This window comes from Bos grunniens, chromosome 4 (assembly GCF_055505025.1).
Source record: "Bos grunniens cultivar Pamir isolate PY7600 chromosome 4, Bosgru_T2T1.0, whole genome shotgun sequence".
In the NCBI taxonomy this organism is placed as follows: domain Eukaryota; kingdom Metazoa; phylum Chordata; class Mammalia; order Artiodactyla; family Bovidae; genus Bos; species Bos grunniens.
The window spans coordinates 37597244-37621163 of NC_141168.1; the positions used below are offsets into that span (position 1 = coordinate 37597244).

General features: G+C 39.2%; 1 gene segment (V, D, J or C); it reads right to left on the reverse strand.

Moving 5' to 3' along the window:
- Positions 1-23584, reverse strand: part of LOC147373943 (T-cell receptor gamma chain C region C10.5-like) — a 65000-nt gene extending 41416 nt beyond the window's left edge. The window contains 1 exon segment of the C gene segment in view: positions 23416-23584. Within this exon segment, the coding sequence occupies positions 23416-23458 (43 nt within the window).
- Between the last annotated feature and the right edge of the window lie 336 nt (positions 23585-23920).

Genomic DNA, 23920 nt, shown 5'->3' on the forward strand with positions numbered 1-23920 from the left:
TCTTATCTCTCTAATAACTGAGTTGGTGTGATTGTTCTCTATTGTTGTTCAGTTGCTAAGTCATGACCGACTCTTTGCAGTGCCATGGACTGCAGCATGCCAGGCTTCCCTGGCCTACACTGTTCCTTGGAGTTTGCTCAAACTCATGTCATTGAATTGGTGCTATCCAACCTTCTCTTCCTCTGTCACCCCCTTCTCCTCCTGCCCTCAATCTTTTGCAGCATCAGGGACTTTTCCAATGAGTTGACTATCCCAAAATGACAGAGTAGAAGGATGTACACTTTTCTCCTGAATAACACTAAAATCACAACTAGCTGCTGAACAACCACAGACAGGAGGATGTTGGAATGCACACAAAAAAAATATACCCCAGGTCCAAGGACAAAGGAGATGCTGCAACGAGATGGTAGGAGGGGTGCAATCACGGTAAAATCAAATCCCATACCCACTGGGTAGGTGACCCACAAACTGGAGAACAATACTATCAAAGAAGTTCTCACACTGTTGCAAAGGTTCTAGGCCCCACATCAGTCTTCCCAATCTGGGGATCTAGCAAACGGATTGAGAATCCCGAAGGAATCTGTTCCCTGATAGCAAAAGAGGAACGTATTGCTCAGAAAATATAGGGGATTTACCCATTTTTCATATAGCTAATAAAGAAAAGATCAGATCAGATCAGATCAGTTGCTCATTCATGTCCGACTCTTTGCAACCCCATGAATCGCAGCACGCCAGGCCTCCCTGTCCATCACCAACTCCCGGAGTTCACCCAGACTCACGTCCATCAAGTCAGTGATGCCATCCAGCCATCTCATCCTCTGTCATCCCCTTCTCCTCTTGCCCCCAATCCCTCCCAGCATCAGAGTCTTTTGCAATGAGACAACTCTTCGCATGAGGTGGCCAAAGTGCTGGAGTTTCAGCTTTAGCATCATTCCTTCCAAAGAAATCCCAGGGCTGATCTCCTTCAGAATGGACTGGTTGGATCTCCTTGCAGTTCAAGGGACTCTCAAGAGTCTTCTCCAACACCACAGTTCAAAAGCATCAATTCTTCGGCGCTCAGCCTTCTTCACAGTCCAACTCTCACATCCATACATGACCACTGGAAAAACCATAGCCTTGACTAGACGAACCTGTGTTGGCAAAGTAATGTCTCTGCTTTTGAATATGCTATCTAGGTTGGTCATAACTTTCCTTCCAAGGAGGAAGCGTCTTCTATTTTCATGGCTGCAGTCACCATCTGTAGTGACTTTGGAGCCCAGAAAAATAAAGTCTGACACTGTTTCCACTGTTTCCCCATCTATTTCCCATGAAGTGATGGGACCAGATGCCATGATCTTCGTTTTCTGAATGTTGAGCTTTAAGCCAACTTTTTCACTCTCCTCTTTCACTTTCATCAAGAGGCTTTTGAGTTCCTCTTCACTTTCTGCCATAAGGGTGGTGTCATCTGCATATCTGAGGTGATTGAGATTTCTCCCAGCAATCTTGATTCCAGCTTGTGTTTCTTCCAGTCCAGCGTTTCTCATGATGTACTCTGCATAGAAGTTAAATAAACAGGGTGACAATATACAGCCTTGACGAACTCCTTTTCCTATTTGGAACCAGTCTGTTGTTCCATGTCCAGTTCTAACTGTTGCTTCCTGACCTGCATACGAATTTCTCAAAAGGCAGATCAGGTGGTCTGGTATTCCCATCTCTTTCAGAATTTTCCACAGTTGATTGTGATCCACACAGTCAAAGGCTTTGGCATAGTCAATAAAGCAGAAATAGATGTTTTTCTGGAACTCTCTTGCTTTTTCTATGATCCAGCTGATGTTGACAATTTGATCTCTGGTTCCTCTGCCTTTTCTAAAACCAGCTTGAACATCAGGAAGTTCACGGTTCACGTATTGCTGAAGCCTGGCTTGGAGAATTTTGAGCATTACTTTACTAGCATATGAGATGAGTGCAATTGTGTGGTAGTTTGAGCATTCTTTGGCATTGCCTTTCTTTGGGATTGGAATGAAAACTGCCCTTTTCCAGTCCTGTGGCCACGGCTGTGTTTTCCAAATTTGCTGGCATATTGAGTGCAGCACTTTCACAGCATCATCTTTCAGGATTTGAAATAGCTCCACTGGAATTCCATCACCTCCACTAACTTTGTTCATAGTGATGCTTTCTAAGGCCCACTTGACTTCACATTCCAGGATGTCTGGCTCTAGGTCAGTGATCACACCATCGTGATTATCTGGGTCGTGAAGATCTTTTTTGTACAGTTCTTCTGTGTATTCTTGCCATCTCTTAATATCTTCTGCTTCTGTTAGGTCCATACCATTTCTGTCCTTTATCGAGCTCATCTTTGCATGAAATGTTCCTTTGGTATCTCTGATTTTCTTGAAGAGATCCCTAGTCTTTCCCATTCTGTTGTTTTCCTCTATTTCTTTGCATTGATCACTGAAGAAGGCTTTCTTATCTCTTCTTGCTGTTCTTTGGAACTCTGCATTCAGATGCTTATATCTTTCCTTTTCTCCTTTGCCTTTTGCTTCTCTTCTTTTCACAGCTATTTGTAAGGCCTCCCAGACAGCCATTTTGCTTTTTGCATTTCTTTTCCATGGGGATGGTCTTGATCCCTGTCTCCTGTACAATGTCACGAACCTCATTCCATAGTTCATCAGGCACTCTATCTATCAGATCTAGGCCCTTAAATCTATTTCTCACCTCCACTGTATAATCATAAGGGATTTGATTTAGGTCATACCTGAATGGTCTAGTGGTTTTCCCTACTTTCTTCAATTTAAGTCTGAATTTGGCAATAAGGAGTTCATGGTCTGAGCCACAGTCAGCTCCTGGTCTTGTTTTTGCTGACTGTATAGAGCTTCTCCATCTTTAGCTGCAAAGAATATAATCAATCTGATTTCGGTGTTGACCATCTGGTGATGTGCACGTATAAAGAAAAGAACTGGTGTTTAAATTTCAGTCTGTGATACTCAGAAGCCCATGCACTTACACCCTTGCCCACAGGCCTTACTGTCTCAGGGCCTGGCTTTGGGATTCTTGCTCTATATCTATATCATAAAGGAGGAATAGAGAATCAAGTAAGTGTATAAACCATTTATTCAGATGGCCTGGGTTGAATCCCCAGATCTAGCTGTGTGGCTTTGTTCAAGGGACTTAATTTTAATAGCTTGCTCCCTTCAATAATATTGAAGGGGAAATATTATACCACCTCCTGGGAGTTGAATGAGGATTAAGCAGAAAATACACGCATGCAAGAGACAGTACAACACCTTTTTCATAAGAAGCTTTCAGTTAGTGTCAGATTTCATGTGTTAGCTACTAGCATTGAATACAGATGAAAAATATCTAGAAGCAAAGAGAAATCAGGTTTCCTTGGTCATTAGAAGCAAAGTCACACTCTTCTTAGATACACTCATAATTTAAAAGTAGACATTTAATTTCCAAACCCATGGGGTTTCAAAAGTATCTTGGATATTAATCTCTCATTTTGATATTAATTTCTCATTTAAATGCTTTCTTCTCTGGTGGCTCAGACAGTGAAAGTCTGCCTGCAATGCGGGAGACCCGGGTTCGATCCCTGGGTTGGGAAGATCCCCTGGAGAAGGAAATGGCAACCCACCCCAATATTCTTGCCTAGAAAATTCCATGGATGGAGGAGCTTGGTGGGCTACAGTCCATGGGGTCACAAAGAGTCAGACACGACTGAGTGACTTCACTTTCTTTCTTTCACTTTCTCTATAATCACTTTCTATGTTTTCTCAGTCTTTCAACTATATTGAGGCTTTCAATGGCTTAATCAAAGATTTCTCTTGGTAAACATTATGTTGCCCTTGAAAATGAGGCTTCCCAAGTGGCGCTAGTGGTAAAGAACCCACCTGCCAATGCAGGAGAGAAAAGAGACACGATTCAATCACTGGGTCAGGAAAATACCCTGGCAAAGGGCATGGCAACTCACTCTAGTGTTCTTGCCTGGAGAAGCCCATGGACAAAGGAACCTGGTGAGTCCATAGGGTCACAAAGAGTTGAACACAACTTAGCCTGCACTAGAAAATATGTGGGCTGTTTTCAAATATCTTTTGATATTGAATTATAACATAATTCCACAGTGATGAGAGAACAGACTGTATGATTTCAGTACAAAACTATGAAATTTTTGCACCTTGCTTTATGTCCCCAGACATGTTGCAGTGTTTCCTGGTTTATAGTCTTTGGGAACTTAAGTAGAATTTGTATCCTGCTGCTGTTTGAAAATTAGATAAATCTTAATTATGTTGAGTTGGTTCATAGTGATTTTTCATATCTACTATATCATCCTACTTTTATGTATATTCATTCTATTAATTTTTCAGAGTTTGGTATTGAAATTCCAACTAAAATCTTAATTTATCTACTTAAAAAAATAACTGTAATATATATTGAAACTATATGTAAGTTTGTTCTGTATTTTCCACATCTCCTGTTAATGTGTTATTGTACTTTCATAATTTAAAAAATAAAAAAGAGAAAAAAATTTTAATAATTTTAAAAAAGAAACAAAGCCACACTAATGAATGAAGCCCATTGTTTAGATAATTCAGGGTCTATCACTATATCCTCTAATTTACAGTCCACTCACACCAAAACCAGCATTTACCATATTAAGATGGGTCCTAGGAAATCATCGGAGAAGGCAATGGCACCCCACTCCAATATTCTTGCCTGGAAAATCCCATGGACGGAGGAGCCTGGTAGGCTGCAGTCGATGGGGTCGCGAAGAGTTGGACATGACTGAGCAACTTCACTTTCACTTTTCATGCATTGGAGAAGGAAATGGCAACCCACTCCAGTGTTCTTGCCTGGAGAATCCCAGGGACAGAGGAGCCTTGTTGGCTGCCGTCTACGGGGTCACACAGAGTCAGACACGACTGAGGTGACTTAGCAGCAGGAAATGATAGTATATTGAATTAAAATATCACTCAGTCTATTTCTACAAATCCAGTCTGATTTTTCTACCTTAAACCAAGAAAGTTCAAAACTTAAGTTTATCCAGAGGAAAAAAAATATGCTGTAGCCTGACATAAAGGCAAACATAGACAAAACTTACTGTTTTCATCGTTCAGACGTGCTTTTGTAGAGTGAACATCAGTGACTTCTGGAAGAAAGGAGACCAAGTATTAGTTTATTGTTCATACCTAGTTTTTGACACTGTAATATGAATGTATGTGTGTGTGTCTATATACACACTCATAATCTACATATTTTATCATGTATAATCTATGTATTTAAATATATATATACTTAAATATTTAAATATATATATATATATAATATATAGTTTGCCAATAAAGAGTCAGGAGAGATACTGATTAAAAATATCAGCCCCACAAATCCACTATAGTCTTTCCCACTATAGACCAGGGAAGTTAAAAAGATAATTTGATTAGGAGGGGGAAAAACTAGAGGATGAAACGAATGCATATATATTCAAAAATTTACCATTTTCCTGTGTTGGACAGCTTTTGTAGAATAAATATCAGTGCCTTCTAACAGAAATGAATCAAATATTATCAGTCAACCTTACCTATTATTTTAGAGTCTGTCCATATGTCTGTACATATACATGTGTGTTTGTGTGCATACATCTGTACATATGTATGTATATTCTCCTGACAGAGAGACAAAAGAGGAGTCATTAAAAGTTTGACAATGATGAACCCCACAATTGCAGATAATTGGTCTTTTTTACTTTGCTCAGTTGCTCAGTCCTGTCTGACTCTTTTAGGCCCCATGGACTGTAGCCCGCCAGGCTCCTCTGTCCATGGAATTTTTCAGGCAAGAATACTGGAGTGGGTTGCCTTTTAAGCCAGGAAAACTTCAAAAGGAAAAATAATCAGAAAGGAAAAATGACTGAAGCCTGACTTACAGGCAAACATATACAAAACCTTATCCCTTTCATCCATCAAACCACCATTTGAAAGTTCAGTAGTAATGACAATTGAAGTGACAACTACAAGAAATGAGAACAGTTATTAATAAACTTTTCATGCCTGTTATTTGACAGTGTGCACATGGGTTTATACATGTGTTATTGTAACACACACATCTAAGTATATACTCTGCTGACAAAGAAACATTCATTAAAAATAGGAGCCCCATGATCCAGGAATAATTGGTCTGATTCTGTGCAATTCAGTAGGTCAATTCAGCATCAAAATGAACTCATCTGATCCCAGAAACTAAAGTGGAATCTCATGTTTGAAGGAGTCTGGCTCAAGCAAATTTCCAATCTGGGAAAAATAAATAACCAGCCACACCTTTCTATATCACTCATATTCCCATTATCAGCTTCTCTTGCACAAGATTCTACAGATGTGGTGTGGGTGGGAATAAAGAAAATAATATTGAGAGTCTAACAGTCACTGAGTGATTATTACTGTGCCAGGCACTAATTTAAATACTTCACATGCAATGTCTTGTCCCAGTGACAGTGGAGGGAACTGTGTTTTGGAAGATTTCATGATATGAAACAGGAATAAGAGTTAGAGGGTAACTTGCCGAGAGTCATACCAGTGATGGCAGAGCCCGCGTTCCAAGGATCACGGTGGGGCATTAAATGAGACAAAACATATGGAACGTACTTTGTGAAAATTGGAGAAGGAAACGGCAACCCACTCCAGAACTCTTGCCTGTAAAATCCCATGGATGGAGAAGCCTGTTGACTACAGTCTATGGTAGGCTACAGTCTATGGAGTTGCAAAGAGTGGGACACGACTGAGCGACTTCACTTCACCTTGTAAAAATAATCCATAGAAATGCAAAAAATTAATCTATAGAGCGAAAACAGAATTCCACCACTATGGACACTAAAACCATCTTCTCTTCCATATATATCAAGTATTCTTAGCAATGATAGTTTTATTACGGGGGCTTGGCATTTCAGTGGAATGTTTTAAAGGACAGAAAAATAGGTCAAATCACATTTATAATCCCCTGACTAAAGAAAACCTGAGGCAAGAATTGTATTTATTTGCAATTTTTAAAAAGGCATCAGTTCAGTTCAGTTCAGTCACTCAGTCATGTCCGACTCTTTGCGACCCCATGAATCGCAGCACACCAGGCCTCCCTGTCCATCACCAACTCCCAGAGTTCACCCAAACCCACATCCATCGAGTCAGTGATGCCATCCAGCTATCTCATTCTCTGTCATCCCCTTCTCCTCCTGACCCCAATCCCTCCCAGCATCAGAGTCTTTTCCAATGAGTCAACTCTTCACATGAGGTGGCCAAAGTACTGGAGTTTCAGCTTCAGCATCATTCCCTCCAAAGAACACCCAGGAATGATCTCCTTTAGAATGGACTGGTTGGATTTCCTTGCAGTCCATGGGACTCTCGAGCACATGTATACCTGTGATGGATTCATTTTGATATTTGGCAAAACTAATACAATTATGTAAAGTTTAAAAATAAAATTAAATCAAAAAAAAAAAAAAAAAGAGTCTTCTCCAACACCACAGTTCAAAAGCATCAATTCTTCAGCGTTCAGCTTTCTTCACAGTCCAACTCTCACATCCATACATGACCACTGGAAAAACCATAGCCTTGACTAGACGGACCTTTGTTGGCAAAGTAATGCCTCTGCTTTTGAATATGCTATCTAGGTAGGTCATAACTTTCCTTCCAAGGAGTAAGCGTCTTTTAATTTCATGGCTGCAGTCACCATCTGCAGTGATTTTGGAGCCCAGAAAAATAAAGTCTGACACTGTTTCCACTATTTCCACATCTATTTCCCATGAAGTGATGGGACCAGATGCCATGATCTTTGTTTTCTGAATGTTGAGCTTTAAGCCAACTTTTTCACTCTCCACTTTCACTTTCATCAAGAGGCTTTTGAGTTCCTCTTCACTTTCTGCCATAAGAGTGGTGTCCAAGGAGTACGCGTCTTTTAATTTCATGGCTGCAATCACCATCTGTAGTGATTTTAAAGGCATACATATAAGTAAAACATTTTTTGTATAGATAATGGTTTGTTGGATAGAGGAAAGCAGAGTCACAATAGCCAACTGGGTTCCTCCTTAGAAATTTGCTGCAGAATGAAATTAACAGAAATGCCCTCATTAACTTTGATGCCGTGAGTAGCCTGTGGGAAACGTTTGTCTGATCAATTAAGTGCCAAGTGTAACACATTATAACCCTAACCTTCTCTCCTTTATGATAATATCACCATGAAAGTTACTTGAATTCTTATTTTTTTCTGATCACTAGAAAACTTAAAATCTAAGGACGATTAAGTCCGTAGTTATACTAAACCAGCACTTCGTCTGTTTGCTTCCTCTTTATTTCTTAGCCACGGAAATAAAGATTCGGGGCTATTTTGTAATCTTAAAGAGTCTTATAAAAAGTACAAAAAAAAACACAATAAATATATGAATAAATACACCTGTGTTGTTTTTGAAAGCAAGCATTTCCACTGTCATTACTTCACTTACTCTTCATTGCAGTCCCAGAACAAAATGTTCAGAGCAAGTGGTTCAACCTCACTGGACAAACTAAGGATCAGAGAAACTTACTTCAAAAATACGGATGGCTCAGTGCAAAAGTCTCCGTACATTTTATTATATTTGGGGCATGCTTCCCACTGTTTAAAAAGGGTTTTTAACCAAAGGGAAAAAAGTTCAAACTGACCTTTGGGCAGTTGTGTTCATACTCAGGACTTTAAGTGATTCAGAACTTTTGAGTGATTACAGAAAAGCCATATACTCATTACTGTAGGGCATCCTCCTAGAAGAGTAATTCACCCCAGTGTGTTCATCCAGAAATCCCTCCAGGCCCAGCATGTGCTAAGGCTGCACTGAGAGTTGTGAGAGGAATTTTCCATTAGCAAGAAATACATTCATTGTATAGAATGTAAGTCTCTACACTTTAGCCTCACCCTATTTTTGTCTACAAAATTTTACCTTATGGTGGTATATAAAACACAAATCTTGAAAACATAAGACCATGAACCATGACTAAAGTACAGTAGTTGAATTATTCCACTTTCTATTGAGCTGCAATCTGACTCTCTCATACAAACACCATTTTGTCAATAATACACATTTATGGATCATAGTTTGAGTAAGCAAGATTGAAATGAGGTGACTTTGCTTGATAAGCAGAATATTCATAAAAGACACAATTATTCTTCCTTCCTGATCACATAAGATCAACAACAGTGGCATTTGTCTTTGTGTGCTTACGCTGGCATGCTGCAGTCCATGGGGTCGCAGAGTCAGACACGACTGAGAGACTGAACAGTAAGTATGCTATGAACTCTATAGGTGCTTCCTATATTGTAAAACAATATACATTGTTTTATTTAAACCATATAACAATCCTAAAAGGCATCATTATAAACTTAATGTTTTGGCTGATGAAATCAAGATGGGCAATATTTAAGCACATTTATCTCTTTCTTTATTGGCGAGTTGGTGATGGACAGGGAAGACTGGCGTGCTGCGATTCATGGGGTAGCAAAGAGTCAGACACGACTGAGCGACTGAACTGAACTGATCTCTTTCTTAAGCTTCAAACCCTACACTTTTTCCATTCTGTAAGGAAATAGCTCAACATTTAAAAAAAGATTTATATTTGTTTTTCATTAATGCTTTACAGAAGATATGGGGTTTTACCTTTGAAAAAAATCCTCTGGAAGGCTGCATTGGGTATATACATATACCTTCATTAACTTAAGAAAAAAGATCTCCTGATCTTTTCATCTTTTATTTTTCTCGTGTTTGATGATACACATGTGTTTTTTCTCCATGGATTTTTCAGTCAGGGTCAACCAGCTGAACTTCAAGTATGTGTCAGTGGTCTTTGTGGTGTTTCCCTGTTGGGATGGCAGAGCTCTGTTGCCATTTTTTTCTCTCCAATAAACTTTAAAAACATGAGGGAAAAATTCTCCAGAAGACAAAGGTATGTTCCAGCACTATCGTGGTTGATTTCAGTAATTGAAGGAAGAAACATAGTGGGCTTGGGGGACATGTCTACATCAAGGTCTCTATCTGTAGGGGAAAATAAAGTAGTCATTAAAAAGAGTTGCTAGATAAATACAAACGTGGTGTGGATTGAAACAACCCAGCAAGAGGTAAAAGGAAGAAAAGTTGCCATTGAATTACAGGCTGGCTGTTCATCTGCAGTAGATGGTTAGTGGTCACTGCTGTTCTTATTTTCAATGGGAAGAGAAATTCAAGCCATCATGTAACTTGAAAAAAGTCCCAGCTATTAAGTAACAGAGGATAGATTACACGTTGGCCTTCATTCTTTCTCCACATGTTAAAGTGAGGTGTGACTTTTAAGTGCCCCATATCAAGGCTTCCAACATTCATGAACACATTTTTAAACAATCTCTTTTATTAGGAGAATCGGCATATATACACTACCAAGTGTAATATAGATAACTCGTGAGAAGCTGCTATTTGACACAGCAAGTCCAGTTTGGCACTCTATGATTACCTAGAAGGGGGGTGAGGAGAGGGGAGGGAGGTTCAAGAGGGAGGTGATATGTGTATAATTATGGCAGAAACCAACACAACATTGTAAAGAAATTTTCCACCAATTATAAAATAAATTTTAAAAACTAGAAAAAAATATATTTAAAAAATCTCTTTTGGTCTATCATAGGGGAGACTATTTCAGGTAGGATAGGTGGTATGGTCCTGTAGAAGAAAATGGCAACCTACTCCAGTATCTTGCCGGGAAAATTCCATGGACAGAGGAGCCTCATAGGCTGCAGTCCATGGGGTCGCATTCAGACACAATTGAGCAACTTCACTTTCACTTTCAGGTGGTATGGTGGGAATGAGTATACAAAAGGAGACCAGGTACCTATGATGATCTCTCTACAGGACATACAAAAACATACATTTAAATCTAATTTTTCTCACCAAATGGGATAAAGCATGCTAAAGAGAGACAAGTAACTCAAATTCAATTTTTTGTGGGTGGGTGCACAGTCATGTCTCATCACCAGTACCTTACCTGCCTAACCTTCTCTGCAGGGTCACCAAATGAATGACATTAAATTTTATGATGCTTGTACTATTGATGCACCAAAGGCATAAACTGGCTTTATTTCAAGAGTATTTCTTCCATTTTATAAAATAGATGTTGAAGTCAATGATCCCCTTTTTCTTCATTTTCCTTCCAAAGACTCCAGCATCAAGGTCCCTTTCTAATTTTATGGTAGGAAAAACGTATCTTACTGTAAAATTTGGTGTGCTCCCTTATCACACGAAAGTTAATTATAACTGTTATTCCACTACATTTTTCATCTTTTAAATTTTTTGCTTACTTTTTTTAAATACAGATAGAAGAGATTGAAATCTTATCCTGTGCTTCCTGCTAGGTCATCACAGGCCTTTTTCCTTCTACTTCCCTGAGTGACTTTGGTCTTCTAGTCTTATTTTTTGCCATGGTCTGTACCTATGTATTTTATCTTATGTCTTCTCAAATAGATTTTGGAAACTAGCATTTTAAATTTTAAACTAGCATTTTAAATAATAGTCTGTGCATTATAGCTTGTTTCCTTTACTGCCCTGAGGGTTGATAATTTAGTAAGTTCTAACTCCAATATGGCAGGAGGAATCAGATAATATGTTTGCAAATCTTAATTCTTTGATAAAGATACAAAATATACAGAATTTTTAAAAATTGTGCCTGTTTTAAAATCGTGTCCATATTGTTTCAATACTTACAGAAATGTAGAGAGAAATTGGCCGGGCTACCATGACACAGAGGTGACTCCCAGCAAATAACATACAGTATGAATGTGTCAGGAACTGAAGAACCGTCCCTTCTCTGCCTGGGCTGCTTAGCTTACGTCTGTTTCCGTTTTACATCAATTGGGAGTAGGGTTTCACCTTTTCTCACCATTTTGCCTGAATGTTTTAAATCTCCTTTCAAAAACTTTCATGTATAAAGTCAATTCTTTGCCGAGAGTGTGATGCAGAGTTAATATGTCTCTACTTATCAATGAGGAATATTTATAGGAATAATATACTTGAGCATTTAATAAATGTATGTTCAATATGTTTTACAGGTATTTTTGTGATTTGTAGTGTTGAGGTGTAAGTATCTCAAATGATTCTAAAGAAGCTTCATTCCAGAATCGACCCTCATTTAGGAGACCACATGAGTTGTTATGGACTTTTTTTGCAGTATAATTATTCTACAACATTGTGTTAGTTTTTGCTGTTCAACATGGTAGCTGTGTGCCTGCTTGCTAAGTTGCTTCAGTCATGTCGGACTCTTTGCGACCCTATGGACAGTAGCCTGCCAGGCTCCTCTATTCATGGGTTTCTCCAGGCAAGAATACTGGAGTGGGTTGCCGTGCCCTCCTCCCGGGGATCTTCCCAACCCAGGAATCAAAACCACCTTCCTACACTGGCAGGCAGGTTCTTTACACTAGAACCACCTGGGAAGCCCCATGTATAAATTTATCCTCTTCTTGAACCTCCCTCCCATCCCTCCATCCCACACACCTGTGTCATCACAAAGCTCCAGGCTGAGCAACCTGTGTTATACAGCAGCTTTCCACTAGCCATCTATTAATGGCACCCCACTCCAGTACTCTTGCCTGGAAAATCCCATGGACAGAGGAGCCTGGTGGGCTGTAGTCCATGGGGTCATGAAGAGTCGGACACGACTGAGCAACTTGACTTTTACTTTTCACTTTCATGCATTGGAGAAGGAAATGGCAACCCACTCCAGTGTTCTTGCCTGGAGAATCCCAGGGATGGTGGAGCCTGGTGGGGTCGCACAGAGTCAGACACAACTGAAGCAACTTAACAGCAGCAGCAGCAGTGAATATATGTCCATGGTACTCTTTCAATCCCCATGGGTAGTGGATATATGTCCAACCCTCCCCATCCCCATGGGTCCACAAGTTGTTCCTCTACATCTGTGTCTCTATTCCCACCCTACAAATAGGTTCATCTGTACCACTTTTCTGGGTTTCATATATATGCATTAATATACAATACTTGTTTTTCTCTTTTTGACGTATTTCACAGACTATAGGTAACAGACTTTGAATTCTGAATGATGAGCTTGTAAGCTATTCATTGCTGAAAGACTGCTCCTTTTGACTTGAAAATTGACTGATATTTTCTAGGGCATTAAATGAATATCATATCTTGCTCAAAAGAGGTTTTTATTGGGTTTGGTATTTTCTGCAGTATTTGGCTGGGTGTTTTCTACCTCCATCATGATTGGAAGCAGCCATGGGATATGAAATTAAGTATAATGAACTTTAGTACAAATGCTCCATTTCTTTTAAAGCTTCAATATTTCTGACAAATATGATGCAAAACAGAAAGAAAATTCAATGCAATGGTGTCATTCTGTTGAGATACACTAAGAATCCTATTTTGAATATTTAATAAGTCTATATTCAATATGACTTCTATAAACTTCTTAGGGGGAAGAGAAGTCATTTTAGTGCCATGATTAGAAGCAGAAGCATTGTTTTCACACATGAGTAGTAAAACAACTTATGAGCTAATTGAAAAACAGTGGTTCCTACTGTTAGGAACAGTTAATACTCAGAACATAAAAATATGACTTAAATATTTCTCATATGACTTAATTGTTCAGACCATGCACTTTAGAATAGACAAGTCTCTATTGGATCCTAAACTTTGTAATGTAACCTGTCATAATTTTAAGCAAGTACCGGAACTTCTCTAAATCTATTTCCTTACCAACAAAGTGGGAATAAGAAGATTACTGTTGAGGAAAGAGATAAGGCACTGAAACGCCTTTTCATGGTGTCTGGCCCTCAGAAAATAGTAGCTAATATTAAAATATTCAACAGGATGGTTTAGGAAGATTTCATCAAATGCTTTCATCCAACATAATAACTATTACACCAATTAGGAAGAGAAATAAGCTCATCAATTCAAGAACTCCTGCCTCTGAGCTACACACCATAGAACATGGGTCCCAACCAAGCCAGAATCTAGAATGCTTTCGTAGAGTAGAAGCTGTTTGAGCATTAGGACTTGTTCTATCTGTGTCTTGTTTACCCTTTTATCTCAGCATCCAGCACAGAAAATGTCCTCAATAAGTATTTGCTGAAACAATAAGTAAATGAGGACGCACAACCATGCAGACCCTTTTCATGGACTTTGGAGCTGAGATGGCTCATTGAGCTCACAAATTCCATGAAACTGGTCCATATCCAGGCAATGTAGCCAGATATGTGACTGCAGGAATTTCAACTGATCTCAGACTCTCTCCAAGAAGTTAAGTGGAATTTATCAATATCTATATAGTCCCTGGAGAATCCCAGGGACGGGGGAGCCTGGTGGGCTGCTGTCTCAGGGGTCACACAGAGTTGGACATGACTGAAGCGGCTTAACAGCAGCAGCATAGTCATGTACTATATGAATTTTTATGCACAGATTTTAAGGATGAGATGAAAACCAATAATATAGGTTTTAAAGATTATTGTGAGATAGGAGCACTGCGCTTTATCTCAAACTCTAGAGGACAAATAATTAAGAAAAGTGTTTCTCACTTAATATACTGTCTATAAGAAAAGGAACTTGAACCAATAACTTTTACCAACATAATGATATAGTATATTAAAGGTGTAAGAATATTGAAACATAAATGAAACAATAAAGCATACATGGTCCTCAAAATGGTTTACTATCTAATTTTAGTCTATTGTGTGTGTGTGTATTTTAAAAGGAGAATTTTAGTCTACATCCAAGCAGAAAATATATTAGTTGCAAAGTAATTTAGTTTCCCTACACAATGACCAGTAGCTGAAAAATTGCTATTCTTATGTTGAGGCCAAGAATGTGACAGTCAGATAAAAGGAATATTAATTTTAAAAAATCTGTCAGTCTTTTATAACCCAGGTAAAAGTAGAAAAAAAGTTACTGACAAGGGGGAGCTACTATGAGCTCAATCACTTTTCCAAATATTTTATTCCTTCCTGGACTGTCACACTGATTAAAGCTCCTACAAAAATCTTAGCCTTCTCCTAAGCTTCAGGCCATGACAGCAGTTTGTCCTGGCAATTTGGTCTTGTGGATTGTTTTGGAAGTCCTTGAACATAGGTTAGGGTTAGGGTTACAGCATTTGATATTTTACAAGTTTTCCTCACCTAAATGGACACAAATGTTTGTTTTCCTTGGAGGAGAAATCATTGAAAATACTGATAATAGATGAAGGAATTAAAAAGAGAAAAAGAAGAGTATGCCCAGCAGTGGGATTGCTGGATCATAAGGCAGTTCTATTTCCATACACACTGAGGAAACCAGAAGGGAAAGAGACACGTGTACCCCAATGTTCATCGCAGCACTGTTTATAATAGCCAGAACATGGAAGCAACCTAGATGTCCATCAGCAGATGAATGGATAAGAAAGCTATGGTACATATACACAATGGAGTATTACTCAGCCACTAAAAAGAATACATTTGAATCAGTTCTAATGAGGTGGATGAAACTGGAGCCTATTATACAGAGTGAAGTAAGCCAGAAGGAAAAACACCAATACAGTATACTGACGCATATATATGGAATTTAGAAAGATGGTAACGATAACCCTGTATACGAGACAGCAAAAGAGACACTGATGTATAGAACAGTCTTATGGACTCTGTGGGAGAGGGAGAAGGTGGGAAGATTTGGGAGAATGGCATTGAAACATGTAAAATATCATGTATGAAACGAGATGCCAGTCCAGGTTCAATGCACGATACTGGATGCTTGGGGCTGGTGCACTGGGACGACCCAGAGGGATGGTATGGGGAGGGAGGAGGGAGGAGGGTTCAGGATGGGGAACACATGTATACCTGTGGTGGATTCATTTTGATATTTGGCAAAACTAATACAATTATGTAAAGTTTAAAAATAAAATAAAATTAATTAAAAAAAAAAAAAAGAAACTGAGATGAAAAGTCGCCAAGGTATGATAAGGACTCATCTAAAGTGATATAACTTAAGAAATTTAAGTACCATTGAGAAAGAGACCAAAATAACCACAAAAAAAAAAAAAAAAAAAAAAAAACTCTTTTCATAGTGTTACTGCACTCATTCTCTCTGTTGTGATAACCTTGCTTTTTTATTTATGATATTATTGATTTTCATTCTTTTCTTTTACTGTTTAGTCGGTCAAGTTATTTTAAGGATGTGTAAACGTTGTTGATCTTTTCAAAGAATTAGCTCTTGTCTTTTAAACTTTTCTATCATGTATCTGCTTTTCTGTTTCATTGATTTCTGCTCTTTATTATTTACTTCCTTCCAGTTACTTGGTTTCACTTACTTTTCTTTCCCAGGCTTGGAAATGTAGATCCTTAGTCCTTGAATTTAGAAGCACTAAAGATAGTAGATAGTCTTCCCCTCTATGAATTGCTTTGCCTATATCCCATGAGCATTGGTATCAGCTGATGTCTGTACATTCCCTTCAAAACACTTCCTATTACCACTTTTCATTTCATCTTTGGCTCATGAATTGTTTAAAAACATGCTGTCTACTTTCCAGATATTAGGATGTTTCTAGATATCTTATTGTTGATTTCTAATTCAATTTTGTTATGATGAGAAGGCATTGTATATTTTCAGTTCTTTTAAGTTTACGGAGACCTATTTTATGGCAAAGCTTGTGGTCTACATTGGTGAATACACAATGGGAATGCCAAAAAAATGAGTATTCTCCAGTTAGTGAATATATTGTTCTAAAAAGGTCAGCTAGATCAAGGATTTGCCAATCTTGTTCAAATCTTTCAGACTTATTTTTCTGCAATTTTTATTAATCGGGTGCCAAAAATTTAATTCTATGTTTTGAGACTTGTAGACATGTGCCTTGTATATAAGCTCCTTTTTTGATTATGTAATACTGATTTTATCATTATTTTGATGTTTTATGTTATTAAAAGAGGTTTTCTTTACTTTGGTAGGCAAAGTAGTGATGTCGTGCTCTCTTACCCTCTTTGAGGAACTGTGCTTATTAGATGGAATATTTAGAATAATAAAATATGAGTAACTGTTGATAAACTTAAAAAAAAAAAAAAAAAGAAGGGTATGGCACCAACTGGTTAGCCACCTACTCTTCTACATTTCCAGGAAAAGGATTCAAAGAATTAAACCTTTTTTTTTTTTTTTTTAATTTCCAGATGTTCAACTCTGTTGAAACTGCTCAGAAATGCATCAGATAAAGTCTCTTCTGTTCTCACAATGACCAGGGCCAGTCTGTTAGCAATTTGGGAATGTATTTCTGAAAAGAGGAATCTCTTCAGTAACTGAAAATGCAAATATACCATCACAAGTGTATTTGTGAAATGTGAGCAAAGTTCTCCATTTATCGGGCAACAAGATTCTTTATCATGCCAACACAAGGCGAGAAAACAAGTCCTGGGATAACTTATTTTTCCTAGGATAAAGAAAGAAATTTGCAGAATTCTTTCTCCTTTGAAATAATAAATTCTTTATTTAAACTAAAACTTGAAAGTAATATCCATTTCTCTGATATGTTGAAAGTAGTCTCTTGGAGCCTGTAGTGTAATCTTAAACCATTCATCCTCAATCATGGGAAAAAGAAGTTGCCAGAAGCAGCTGAGTGCTCCATTGAGCACAGATGAGCTGACCATCTGCCAGGCCCCAGAGAGGACAGGCCCTGACTATTCCCATGTCCTCGCTAGATCCACCTGCTCCCATCTTTAGTCCAGGAGGCAGTCATTGCTTCTGCCCTGAGGATGAAAGTAAGAAGAGGACACGGTGGGCAACTGCTCATTCACAGCAGCCCACATCGCTCAACATCATAGAAGAGGAAGAGAGACCTGGGTGGATATTTTGCTGAAAACATTTTTTTGGTAATTAAAAATTAAGTTATTAGTGCTTTCAGTTGTCAAATACTCTTTGCACCTATGTAGTTTTTTTTAATTTAAATTTATTTATTTTAATTGGAGGCTAATTACATTACAATATTGTATTGGTTTTGCCATACATCAACATGAATCCTCCACGGGTGTACACGTGTTCCCCATCCTGAACCCCGCCCCCATCTAGATTTGAATGATACCTACTCGGTACCTCTCTGATACCTTGTGATCTGTTTTTTTCTTATTCTAAGCCCATGAATTGAATTGTCAGGAGCTTTAGGAGTTGTATATATTTCAAAATTTACAAAAGTTTTGAATAATAAAATGCAAAATATAAGTATGGGGTTATAAAATCATTTATTTAATCATTTATTAACTTTTAAGGAAATACAAGAACTATAAGAAGAAGAGTATTAGATTTTAGTAAAGGGCATTAAAATTAAACCTGAATAAATGAAGACATATCATAGTTGTAAAAGAAAAACTGAAAATCATAAAGATGCTAATCTTTCCTAAATTCATGTATATGCTTATAATTCCAATCAGAATTAAGAAAATATTTTGGTTTTGTTCTATGTTACAAGCGTTGGGGAGTAAGCTAGTTAAGTTATATAAATATGAAATAATTAAAAAATTATTTTTTAAGAATAATAGACATTTGGCATAGCAGAACTCATCTGCTATTACAAATAATATGATAATGGTATAGGAATATTGAGACATAAATGAAACAGAAATCTTCTAGCCAATACTCCAAGTATATACTGAAATAAAACTATAAAAGCATCTTTAAATGTTGGAGAAATGATAGATTATTTTAAAACTAGATTTTAACCATTGGTTATTTGTTGCAAAAACAAAAATAGCTTTCTATCAAATACCATAAGTTAGATTTATATTTTAAAGCATCTAGAGGTGTGAGCTAGAAAGAACAAGTGGAAACTAATTGGGTCCTTGGATAGAGAAACTTGGAATAGAAAGATGACAAGAGAACAGGAGACATACTTAATTTTTAAGAAAGAAGAATGTAGACAATCTTTCCTTTCTACAGCATTTCCAAATCAGTATTTTTTTTTAAAGAATTCATTACAAGAAGATACTGAAGATTGTAGAGAGGAGAGTGACATGAGCAGCTCTGAGCTTTAGGAAGATAAAGTGCAAGATGGTGAGTTGGTCAAGGGCACAATCCCAGGGAAGCAGACATGTTTCAGAGATGGTCGTCGTAAGCCACTGAGAGGTGTCTGAGGACCCAGGTTACTGCAGTGACAGTGAGGATGGACAGAAGGGCTGGTACAATAAATATTAACATGTTTGTCAGAATTTCTAAGGTATTCACATGAAAAATTCAAATTATTAACAATGCTGAAAGTAAAGAAAAAGATGTTTTAATATCCCAATACACACTCTGTGCGGTGGAGCTTCATGGTCAAGGTTGTAGGGAGCCATCCTATCCAAGTCCTTCAGGAAGATTTCAATCACTTCACAGCAAACCAGGGTAAAGAGGGAGCTGGGTGCAAATATTCTATTTTTTTCTGTGCCAAGGAGATACAGGAAGTTTGAAACATTGGGATGTTCTTCTCCAAAGACCGATTCTTTCAGTATAGAAAACGATTCCAGAAGCTGTTATACTGATCCCTCTTACTGGTTCAACCATGCCAAGTGTGACAAAAGTAGACCCTCTCATTTTCTTATTTAGTGAAGTGAAAGTCGCTCAGTTGTGTCCGACTTTTTGTGATCCCCATGGACTGCAGTCCATGGGATTCTCCAGGCCAGAATACTGGAGTGGGTAGCCTTTCCCTTCTTTGGGGGATCTTCCCAACCCAGGGATTTAACCCAAGTCTCCCATATTGCAGGCGGATTCTTTACCAGCTGGTCTACCAGGAAAGCCCTTTCTTATTCAGCTACATATTAATTTAAATCATCTAGCTCCACTAAGACTTCTGCACCTCCTTGGTGCTCAGCCCTTGCTGAATGCTTTTGGCAGCAGAGAGGAAGCAGAGAGTAATGGGCCTATCTCAGCCAAGGCTGTGGTTTTGTCTTTCAACCATCTGGGCTCCAAGTGACTCCTGGGAGGAAAGCTCATTGTGGAGGACTCTCGTCTGTCTCACTAATACCCTGTTTACTCAGGGCTGAGGCCACAGATAACATTGACAAGCACTAATGGTTATTAGTGTGTGACAGGCACAGGTCTAAGTTCTCTATATGTATTGACCCAATAAATCTTCCAGCAATCCTACAACATGGGAACACTCATTACATCCTTTCAATTAATGGAGAGACTGAAGTTGAGAACATTGAACAAGGTTGCTATATGTCTTGTGTGGGTACCTACACATATTATAAAAAAAGGGTGTCATAGGTGGAAAGGGACATGCTCCAACACAGTTTTTGAACTGCACACAGTAAGTCAATTAGCACTCTGTACAGCTGCTTCCGAAAATCCCTGATTCACTTTTGAATTTTTTCAATGTGGTGGCCACCTCCTCCATGAACTTGTCCTCTCCCAGCTCAGGCACAGTGACCTCTTAGTCACACCATACACCCTAGTGCTCAGGTTCTTATCACATTTCTGAGCAGCCCTCAGGCTGTTACCAGTGAGGTCAGAAGTGTGTCCAAAAGAATTTCAGTGAAGAATTCCAGTAAAGAAAGTGGTCAAACAAACCTATCAATTCAGTGCCCATGACTGAGCTGGAAGTCCTCTGCTCTCTTTTCCTGCCACCTATGGAGAATATTTCTGTCCTTCCCAGCAGGGTGAAATGGAGCGGTGCAGTACCAAACATGATAATCAAGGGGCATGTCTTTGTGTTCCATCCTGATACTTTTCTTTGGCTCGATAGAGTTGTTATGCCTATTTTTTCTCATAAAAAATTCTTAGAACTCAGATGTCAGGAAAAATTTATTATATAAAATATTCTCTGCAGAGAGTTCTCTACATTACCCCATACCCAAAATTTGAATTCAAAGCAGATCAAAGAAATAAATGTGCAGAACAGAACCTAAACAACATTGGTAAAATATAAATGACATTAAGTTTATGCTTCAGGCTTTCTGAAGTTGCAAAATAGTTAAAATACATGGTCCCTGGCCCAGAGAAACAAGTTCAAATTTGTTCCTTTACTATCCAATCCCTTCTTCTTTGCAGTCACAGAAGTGAGAAGGACCTGAAACCTTGACTTGTGGTTGTGGGATTCTCATGGAGAAGTGTGGTGACCAGGGAGAGCAGCAGCATCCAGGGTGCAACAGAACAGGGGGGATTTGGGGTTGGGGATAAGCGCATGAGCAATAGTATAGAATGCTTTCCTGTGTCAGGCTGGGAATCAGCCCATTTCAGAAGGAGACATGTCACTTTATCTGTTACTGCTAGCACAGCAGTTCTTATAAATCAACTTGAATAAGAATCAGCTGAGAAGGCAATGGCACCCCACTCCAGTACTCTTGCCTGGAAAATCCCATGGATGGAGGAGCCTGGTGGGCTGCAGACCATGGGGTCTCGAAGAGTCGGACACGACTGAGCGACTTCACTTTCACTTTTCCCTTTCATGCATTGGAGAAGGAAATGGCAACCCACTCCAGTGTTCTTGCCTGGAGAATCCCAGGGAAGGGGGAGCCTGGCGGGCCGCAGTCTATGGGGTCGCACAGAGTCGGACACGACTGAAGTGACTTAGCAGCAGCATGGAGCTTAAGAATCCACCTGCAATGCAGGAGACCTGGGTTGGATCCCTGGGTTGAGAAGATTCCCTGGAGAAGGGAAAGGCTACCCACTCCAGTATTCTGGTCTGGAGAATTCCATGGACTGTATAGTCCATGGGGTCGCAAAGAGTCAGACATGACTGAGCAACTTTTACTTTCATGTGGAGTTTATTGAAGCTTCATTTCCAGCTGTCAGTCCAAGATTTGTGTTCATGGTGTTGAATGCCGCCCAGAACGTGCACTTTTACTCAAATCCAGATATTTCTAATGCAGGTGGTCCACGGACCACAGTTTAAGAAACATTGTTCTGATAGAAATTTGAAGGATCCAGTATAAAAGAGACATATACATATGAATCTGGCATTTCTGTACTTCAGTATTAATTTATGTTCTTAAACCTAACCCAATAAGAAAGTCTCATCCCTTTCTTAATTGAACTTTCAGTTGAAATAGATACCACTCATTGTCTGGTTGTTGACCCAAATTGTTTTTTCAGATGAATTATTGAGAAAAATATAATCTGATAAGTCTGATTCCAGTTTAGAATTTGGTCATATCAAAGTTGGAGACTGCCTGGAAAGAATCTCTGGCTTTGCTTGTTTAAAACAGAACAGTTCTGGCTGTGGGTTGAACAGAAGCTGTAAGTAGAATACAACAGTTAGCCCAACTACAGCAATCACCTTTTGCCTACACTTTCCCTGTGTTGGCCATGCCCTGGTTGGTGATGTAAGGAAAATATCAGTTTGTTCAAAATATAAGTCAGATACCAGCTTGAGGTTCAGAAAGTCCAAGTTTTCATTTATCTTTTCTCATTCTTCATAATCCTGAATAATGAAGGTGCTTCATTCCCTGTCATCTGCTTTGGATAATGATTAAATAAATGATTCAGTATAGCTAATCATTTCATTCTATTCTCCTAAATATCTCCAGGAACAGACCAATCCTAGGTGCCCTGTCTGTCCTAAAGAGAAGGTGAAATAGACTCCACTAGCTCCTGTTACTGCTGCTGCTGCTGCTAAGTCGCTTCAGTCATGTCCGACTCTTAGCGACCCCATAGACGGCAGCCCACCAGGCTCCTCTGACCATGGATTTTCCAGGCAAGAGTACTGGAGTGTGGTGCCATTGCCTTCTCCGCCACTAGCTCCTAGAGGAGCTAAAAGAATATGTTGCCTGGCAGCTGTTTGCCTGAGGCCTAAAGGTGGGGATCTAGTTTTAGAAAAAATGTGACTTCTGAGAGGACGGGTGAGTAGTAATTGAATATAAATGTTGGGGAATGGGCACTGAACTCAGGATTTCTCTTCCTTCAGAGTAAAGAGAATTGGGGGCAGTAAGTGAGGCAAGGGCTGGTCTATACTGTATACCACGGCTGTGCTTTGCCGTGACAAGCAAAATTTCCAGTGCAGTGTAAAGGAAGTCTAAACCAACGTGCTTCTCCCAGGCAGCACAGTAGTACATTCCAGAATCACTTTCTTGCAGGTTTAAGATTGCAAAAGTATAGCTCTTCTCTTTATAAACTTTGTACTTCCCTTCACTGACTCCTGATTCCAACACAACCTTTGAGTAGGAGATGTCGTAGTAAAGAAGGCGTCGGGGAGCTGTGCCCTCCTGGTACTTGTACCAGTGGATATATTTGAGGGTTTGGGTAATAAGATCACAAATGATTTCAACAGACGACCCAGACCCAGTTGCCTTAGTGATAGACATCTTCTCCCCTTCTGTGTTGGAAGACACCTGCGTGACTGAAATTGGAAAAGCAACAAAAAACAATGAGGAAGAGGAAAGATCATTTCTTAGTATGACCACCCCGCCCCGCAACACACATACACCATTGCCACAAAACACAGAACAATCCCCCCAGCATCCAGGCAACACACTTACCAGGAGCCAGGAAAACCAGAAGCAGCGCTGGGACCCGCATCATGCCTGGGACAGTGAGCCAGACTAGATTCCCAGTATAAGTGACAGGCAGGTCAGTCAGCGAATATCTCTCTTAAAGACCACCAGGCAGAGCCCAGAGTGGGTGGGGGCTGGTTGAGACCTGGGGAGGAGCCCCACCTCTCTGTACCAACGCCTTTCTTGAGGGCCCCCCTGTGGCAAGCTGAGAGCAGCCGCCTCCCCCACAGGAGAAGAGAAGCCTGAGCACTGAGAGCTCAGAACTGCAAGCAGAGGGATCAGATGGAGGGGCAGGCAGAGAAATGTGGACAAGCTTGCCTGTGGCCTAGTGGAGTGAGCAGAGCTGAGCTGGGCTAAATTCCCATCAGTTCAGTGTTTCAGTGTTAGTATTGATGCCATGGTCTTGTCCGGTGATTAAACGAATTTATATTCTTTCCCTGAACTATCATTCTTTTTACACCTGTAAGCAAACTCTGAGGCAACAACTCGC